This window comes from Doryrhamphus excisus, linkage group LG14 (genome assembly GCF_037039965.1).
Source record: "Doryrhamphus excisus strain RoL-2023G ecotype Guam linkage group LG14, RoL_Dexc_Guam_v1.1, whole genome shotgun sequence".
NCBI classification, from domain to species: Eukaryota; Metazoa; Chordata; class Actinopteri; order Syngnathiformes; family Syngnathidae; genus Doryrhamphus; species Doryrhamphus excisus.
The window spans coordinates 14,937,780-14,945,991 of NC_136370.1; the positions used below are offsets into that span (position 1 = coordinate 14,937,780).

Here is an 8,212-nt window from a genome sequence, read left to right on the forward strand (position 1 = left end):
GGAGACACTACATTTTGGCCTGTCACTTGCTTCAAAGCATGCAGACGTTGTTTTCTCGACTTTGTTTCAAGATGAACTGTTCTCTTAAAACACACATTTGCATTGCACACTACTCCGGGTGCACTTTGGTGCAAAGGTAGCCAATCGCTTCCAGGGTATGACGCAATTCACTGCAGTGGGGGTGTTAATATAATGGAAATAAGTCCCGTAGGCTGTTTGAGGACTGAAGTGCAGTGTAGGATTATGTTAGTTGCACTCAGCACACAGCACAGTGAAACCTGCTGAGGCAAATAGTTCATACAAAGTCATTCATTCATTCATTTTCTACCGCTTTTCCTCACAAGGGTCGCAGGGGGTGCTGGAGCCTATCCCAGCTGTCTTTAAAAAAGGTATATACCGCCACCTACTGTACCAGAGTATGTATCTATGGGCAATGAATGAGCCTCTCCAAAAAGTGGGTCTCTGGGGCTGCTGGAGCCTATCCCAGCTGTCTTCGGGTGAGAGGCGGCGTACACCCTGGACTGGTTGCCAGCCAATCACAGGATTGCACAGCACATATAGACAAACAACCATTCACACTCACATTCATACCTATGGACAATTTGGAGTCGCCAATTAACCTAGCATGTTTTTGGAAACCTGCTGAGGCAAATAGTTCATACAAAGTCATTCATTCATTCATTTTCTACCGCTTTTCCTCACAAGGGTCGCAGGGGGTGCTGGAGCCTATCCCAGCTGTCTTTAAAAAAGGTATATACCGCCACCTACTGTACCAGAGTATGTATCTATGGGCAATGAATGAGCCTCTCCAAAAAGTGGGTCTCTGGGGCTGCTGGAGCCTATCCCAGCTGTCTTCGGGTGAGAGGCGGCGTACACCCCGGACTGGTCGCCAGCCAATCACAGGGCACATATAGACAAACAACCATTCACACTCACATTCATCAGCAATTAACCTAGCATGTTTTTGGAATGTACCCGGAGAAAACCCACGCATGCACGGGGAGAACATGCAAACTCCACACAGAGATGGCCGAGGATGGAATCGAACCCTTGCTCTCCTAGCTGTGAGGTCTACGCGCTAACCACTCGATCACCGTGCCGCCCTCATACAAAGTCATTGAATAAAAATGTGCACAAAAATCTTAAGGTGTTTCATTACAGTCCATGGATGTCGCTGAAGTGGATCCAAGTTCTGTGCTCACCCCAACAGAACCTCACAAAGACAGACTGGCGGTCCCCATGGAGCGTGTGCGTCAGGGGCGCCCGCCAGTAATACCGGGCCCCCGCCGGGCTGCTGTGTCGCCACATTTCTAGAACCTTAACTGACCCAACAAGAGCTTTACGTAACTCCAACTCTGAAGTTTTGCAAATGTCTTGCTTCTTTTTGTTGTATATACTGTACTATACTAGTGTAATATGTTCCACAGTGTGTACTTCATTATTACTTGTTTACACCACATTGCGTAAGGTACGGGACCACTGTAGGGATGTAGAAGACAACTGCTAGTCTCTCCGTAGTACTTATTCTAAACAAAGTGGGGAAGACAGACAAAGTAATAAGCCGAAACGTACCACTTCCACACGGAATGGGAGGAGAACTCTATTTCATTCTGTCATGTGAGACATGCCATGGCTGACTGATCTCTCATTACTGATGCCTAATGTCCAGAATACTACAATCTTATTTTTTTTACAAATAATAAGCCACATTTGATACTCACTTTGGGGAGTGGCCTCATTCATTTTCTTCCGCTTATCCTGGGGTGCTGGAGCCTATCCCAGCTGTCTTTAAAAAAGGTATATACCGCCACCTACTGTACCAGAGTATGTATCTATGGGCAATGAATGAGCCTCTCCAAAAAGTGGGTCTCTGGGGCTGCTGGAGCCTATCCCAGCTGTCTTCGGGTGAGAGGCGGCGTACACCCTGGACTGGTTGCCAGCCAATCACAGGATTGCACAGCACATATAGACAAACAACCATTCACACTCACATTCATACCTATGGACAATTTGGAGTCGCCAATTAACCTAGCATGTTTTTGGAATGTGGGAGGAAACCGGAGTCCCTGGAGAAAACCCGATGGCCGAGGGTGGAATTGAACCTGGGTCTTCTAGCTGTGAGGTCTGCGCGCTAACCACACAATCACCGTGCAGCCGGCCTTGTATTGTACCATATTTAAATACAAGAATTGGGACTTCATTCCATAAATGTTGTTGCCAGAAAAGATCGATTTGTTGCACCATTTAATCTTGGACTTAATTCAGCATTTGTATCATTATTATTTCAGAAACGCCTTCCTGCTCATGCTTTTCTTCTCTGAATCTGTATTACATATTTTAGAGCCCACAATAGCATTACAACCCTCGTGTAATGGCCCTGCCAGCCCTGATTGTGCCAAACTATTCAGTTCAGCGTGTCCAGACTGTCCATGGCTGTGATTGCTTAACGGTAAATGATTTTTGTGACTCAATATTCATTGTTTTATTTCAAATCGAAATGGCGTATTTAAATTGGATCGCATTTTTTCTGTTGTGGTGACACAGATTGTCACTTCTGTAAAACAATCTTTCTGATTAAAAGCATAACATTTGTCAAAGAAAGCTTCTTGTAATGCAAGGCCACATGCCGAAAAGAAATAACACAAAATCCTGGATGTCCTCCATCTGTGTCCTTTGTTTACTGCATTGTTTTCTTTGTTCAATGGCAAATCCCACTGATAGAATGTCACACAATGCTACACTATCACTATACAGTAAATTAGACTCCACCCTTCTAAACAGTAGCAGCTCAGCTCAGTCATTTTGAAATGTTTTCCATATCCCCGAGCCCTGATATGATGAACTCTTCCATTAATAGGTCAGCCATTCTGTCACGTATGACACAGAGCTGCGAGTGGCACTGCAAACACATCTATCTGTCGGAGGGTGCATGTTAATAAAAACTGTGCACGCAGTGTTGCATTTTTTTCCCCCTGTTGTGTTGAATGAACTTCCTGTTTGGCAGAGCAAACACATACATCGGCTTCAACGACACGGTGTAACACCCAGGCGACGGCTGCTCTGTGCAATTGAAGTTGATATTTTTAGCTGGATAGTGCTTCTCTATGCTTGTCAACACCGGCACACGGAAAGCAAATGTCTCATTTTAACGCTTCTTTTTCAGAGAGATGGATCAAAAATAGCACCAAGCGAGCATTGTGTAATGTGTGCTTCTCTGCTTTGTACAGCGAGCGGCTCAGATCGATACACCTCCCTCACATGCTACTGACAAATAGCACGGGGTGGCTGCTCTTATTTCCACTTCATAGTTGGACACATGCGACTGTGTGAAGTGGTTCCAGGGAGAGATGCAGCAACACATCTGTGAAAAGAGATGGAAGCCTTTGACTGTTGATTCTCATGAGAATCCTCTTAACAGCCATCGGATTTGAACCCCTCTCTGGCTTAAATACACAAAGCACCTTTAGATTTGTTCTTTCAGGAATGCTATAATCAGTAAACATAATTACACTCCCAAAGTGCTACTTCCTGGTTTTATACTGCAATTAATCTACTTGGCTTGCATAGGTTTACTCGTTATTAGGTACTACAAGGCACTATTTAGAGTTGATACCAAATGGGTGTCAATGTCAGTGTGGCTGTGCCAGTATGAGTTGGGAAAACCTCACTCCCAGAACCTTACAAGCCGACTTGATAATGCCCTCAACTTTCATTCTGAAAAACATTGTTAAAGGGCCAGTACGCGAGTTTGGCTGAACCACACACTGCATTGGTTCCATGGTAAGTCAAAACCTAAAGACAATCTGTGTCGGACCAACTACTTAGTATTTTGTGGCAAAATCAGGGATGCTCTAAATGCGGTTTGATGCTGCTGATTCCGGTATCGATCATCCAGGACTGAAATCATCCAATACCGATCACATGGATCACAGGCTGTGAGTCATGAGCCTCAAAAACTTGCCGTACTCCATCACATGTTTGTTCGCCATTAGTTTGACACTACATACACTGCAGGCCGCGACAGTACTAGCCACAGGTAATCATCTTTAAATAAAAATCCTCTAATTACATTTTTAAGTTCATCACCGCCAAAAAAGCACACCTGGGTGCTGAGAAGAACAGTGGGAGGAGAACGCTACCCGAGAAGTTAATTGTGGAAAGACACTACATACACTGTAGGACGCGACAGTACTAGCCACAGGTAATCGTCTTTTGTGAGTGGCACTGATTTTTCACGGAGATGTGCCAATAATAATCGGAGCATCCCTTGTCAAAATGCATCTAATTGAATCAATACATGAAATTATTTCCATCAAACCATAGAATTTAATCATTTGGGTTGTTTATTTGTATATTTGGGATATACTTATACCTATTATATAAAAGTTATCATTAATAAAAATCCTCTAATTACATTTTTAAGTTCATCACTGCCAAAAAAGCACACCTGGGTGCTGAGAAGAACAGTGGGAGGAGAACGCTACCCGAGAAGTTAATTGTGGAAAGACACTACATACACTGTAGGACGCGACAGTACTAGCCACAGGTAATCGTCTTTTGTGAGTGGCACTGATTTTTCACGGAAATGTGCCAATAATAATCGGAGCATCCCTGGTCAAAATGCATCTAATTGAATCAATACATGAAATTATTTCCATCAAACCATAGAATTTAATCATTTGGGTTGTTTATTTGTATATTTGGGATATACTTATACCTATTATATAAAAGTTATCATTAATAAAAATCCTCTAATTACATTTTTAAGTTCATCACCGCCAAAAAAGCACACCTGGGTGCTGAGAAGAACAGTGGGAGGAGAACGCTACCCGAGAAGTTAATTGTGGAAAGACACTACATACACTGTAGGACGCGACAGTACTAGCCACAGGTAATTGTCTTTTGTGAGTGGCACTGATTTTTCACGGAAATGTGCCAATAATAATCGGAGCATCCCTTGTCAAAATGCATCTAATTGAATCAATACATGAAATTATTTCCATCAAACCATAGAATTTAATCATTTGGGTTGTTTATTTGTATATTTGGGATATACTTATACCTATTATATAAAAGTTATCATTAATAAAAATCCTCTAATTACATTTTTAAGTTCATCACCGCCAAAAAAGCACACCTGGGTGCTGAGAAGAACAGTGGGAGGAGAACGCTACCCGAGAAGTTAATTGTGGAAAGACACTACATACACTGTAGGACGCGACAGTACTAGCCACAGGTAATTGTCTTTTGTGAGCGGCACTGATTTTTCACGGAAATGTGCCAATAATAATCGGAGCATCCCTTATCAAAATGCATCTAATTGAATCAATACATGAAATTATTTCCATCAAACCATAGAATTTTCATCATTTTGGTTGTTTATTTGTATATTTGGGATATACTTATACCTATTATACATAAGGTATCATTAATAAAAATCCTCTAATTACATTTTTAAGTTCATCACGGCCAAAAAAAGGTGTCTGCCCGCTTCTATATTATGTACATAACCAATAGCACAATACTTTGACATTAGTTATATGCACATACCTGAGCATAACTCAACAAAGCAAGTTCCTCTACTTGAAATCCAGGCTTGATCCATGAAAAGTAAATATAGCCTATATGTCGGAATGCAACAAGCCAGTGGCGAGCTCATGAATGGAAGTGAAGGGAAGGGAAGCATGTCCAAACCCAAAGTGACTCCCGTCCTATTTTTACCTGTGGCGTCTATCCATAGAGAGGGTCCTTGAAACAGTCCAACAGGGGTTTAAGGCATACAAACGGCCTAAAACAGAAAAAAAGGAAAGAAAAACAGCATAGTTTGGTGGCCACCATGTTTATCGGTCATAGTAGCAGATCCAAAGTGGAGGTCAACGTTGACGAATGAGTGATGTGTTTCTGTCCGACCAGCGGCTGTCTGCAAAATACAAGGCCTACTTGTTGGATGACTTTTCCAGGACTCTAGAGAGGCCCGGTCAAGCAGCTCTCGTCCCGATGGGTCTGGGTGGCACAGTGGGTGCATCGGAAGCCACCCGGTCCGGATCATGTTCCTGTCCTTCTCCTGGCCTGGGGGCTTCCTGCTGAGCCTCCTCGTCTTCTTCTTCTTCCTCCGCGTGGTGCCCCTCTCGCGTCTCTCTTTCCACAGTGCGCGATCTCTGCGTGGCACCGCGGGGCGATGCGTAAAGTCCATCCGCAACAGCGTCGCTCTCCTCGGTGTGATCCCACTGGAAAGCCCTGCTGTGCGGGGTCGAGCTCTGCCTCGCCGTGTGGTTGACGGACAGCTGCGTGGAGTTCCACTCGGTCAAATTGTTAGCGGTGATGTTCGCCTGGGGAGCCGTGACCCCCTCCGGCGTCCCCGGCTTGCCCGACAATGCAGACGATGCGCTGGTGGGCTTCCAGATGAGGCTGTAGTAAATTGCCAGGATAATGGCCGCTAAGGACACGGACAGTACATAAGCAAAGACAGTGGCTAGTCTCACCCACTTCTTGTTAGTCTTCGCAGCCATCTTAGCCTTTTTGTCCCCCGTATAAGTAGCAGGTTTGCCCCGCTCCATATTGGGCATGAAGTCCCGTTCTCTCATATTGCCCCTGTTTTTTCCTCGATGCTCCACCACCCCCTCCGTTTTGAAGGCTTCTTCTAATCCACAATCCAAGAGAAGACAGGAAGCCTGCGTCCACGAAAGACACCTTATTCAGCAGGATTGACTTGATGTCAAAATGAAATGCGCCCAGTGCATGCAGCAGTGCGTCTCATCATGACCAGCGAGCATCCACAGGCTGGACGCAACATCCGACAGTGTGCTAACCTGCCCACGACATGTCCACGCAGGTGCTGCTTGTATAGGCCCACTAGCGGTCCGCAAGATTGGATGTCATTTATTAAAAAAAGGATGAGGAGACCTTACGGAACACTGTCCTACCCAGCAAATGAAGTGGCTGGCTCAGCTAAAAATACAGACAGAGGGTGGGGGGTCGGGGGGGGGGGGACTCTTAAAGAAGCAGCTGCATGAGCAACGGCCAGGGAGGAAATGACTTACAACGTATAAAAGTGCTGAGAGCAATATTTGGGCCTAGATTTATTATTTTTAATGATGCATTAATTAAACTCAATTACAGTAAGTACACCTCCATTTTTATTACAGTGTATACTTGAAATTAAACTATACCGCTTGTACAGCAGTATTTCAACTAAAAAAATTACAACACACAGCCAGTATTGTTTAGATCAGGGGTCTCAAACTCAATTTACTTGGGGGCCACTGGAGCTAGGGTCTGGGTGAGACTGGGCCGCATCGGGTTTTCCCCCCAAAAAAAAAAAATATTAAAAACTAAAAAATTTAAAAAACTTCGCTTTGGTTCCAATTTTCTACAAGAAAAGCTCTGATAAAACATTCCACTGTTCTCAAATATCTTACTTTTTATTTTTGTACACAAAATAAGATGAAAAATAAATAAACAAATCAAGAATAAAGAAAATCAATCAATCAGTAATAAATATAATAATAATAATAAAACGGCAAATAATAAAAACTTAAGAAACCACATATAGTTGGTGGGTAGACAAATTATTTTTTTCAGATTAAAATGAACAAAGCATTATTAGAGCCCTGTAGACATGACAAAACACGACTATAGTCACATTTATACTCTTTTTATTTACAACATATTGCGCAACTGCAGGGTCTTGAGACACATGCTAACTCGCAAACTAGAGAGCTAGCGACCTAAACGGTAGCCTTCAAGTTATTTCCTTTAAACTTAAATAGCCAAAAACTTACCACTTCCACACGGATAGGGAGGATAACTATTAACAGTTATTTAACCTTTAACATGAACATTAATCAAACGTAATAATTTTTTCTGGGTACATGATACCATACAGCATCCATATCAAACTTTCATATCAAGGCGGGGGGCCTCAAACTCGTGTCCTGTAGGCCACATTTGGCCCGGGGGCCGCGTGTTTGAAACCCCTGGTTTAGATTAAGGGTCTCAAAGGGCCAAGATTGATACCAAGATTGGTGGCTAAGGAAACGGAAGGAGTGATACAATATGTCTCTACACCTGAACCCAATGGAGTACCTGTGGGGTATCCTCAAAGTGTTCAACATACACCATCTCCACCAGTATACGAGTGGAAAAAAAACGATTCCTGTGCAGTACTGTCGAATTCCATGCCCAAGAGGATTAAGGCAGTGAATTTGATTGC

The 8,212-nt window shown here is 43.4% G+C and overlaps 1 protein-coding gene across 1 annotated transcript; it reads right to left on the reverse strand.

Moving 5' to 3' along the window:
* Positions 1 to 5,214: 5,214 nt before the first annotated feature.
* LOC131140365 (uncharacterized) lies at positions 5,215 to 6,942 on the reverse strand. Its single transcript, XM_058090716.2, has one exon. It carries the CDS (start codon positions 6,582 to 6,584, stop codon positions 5,979 to 5,981), a length of 606 nt encoding a protein of 201 aa, XP_057946699.2. The 5' UTR covers positions 6,585 to 6,942; the 3' UTR covers positions 5,215 to 5,978.
* Between the last annotated feature and the right edge of the window lie 1,270 nt (positions 6,943 to 8,212).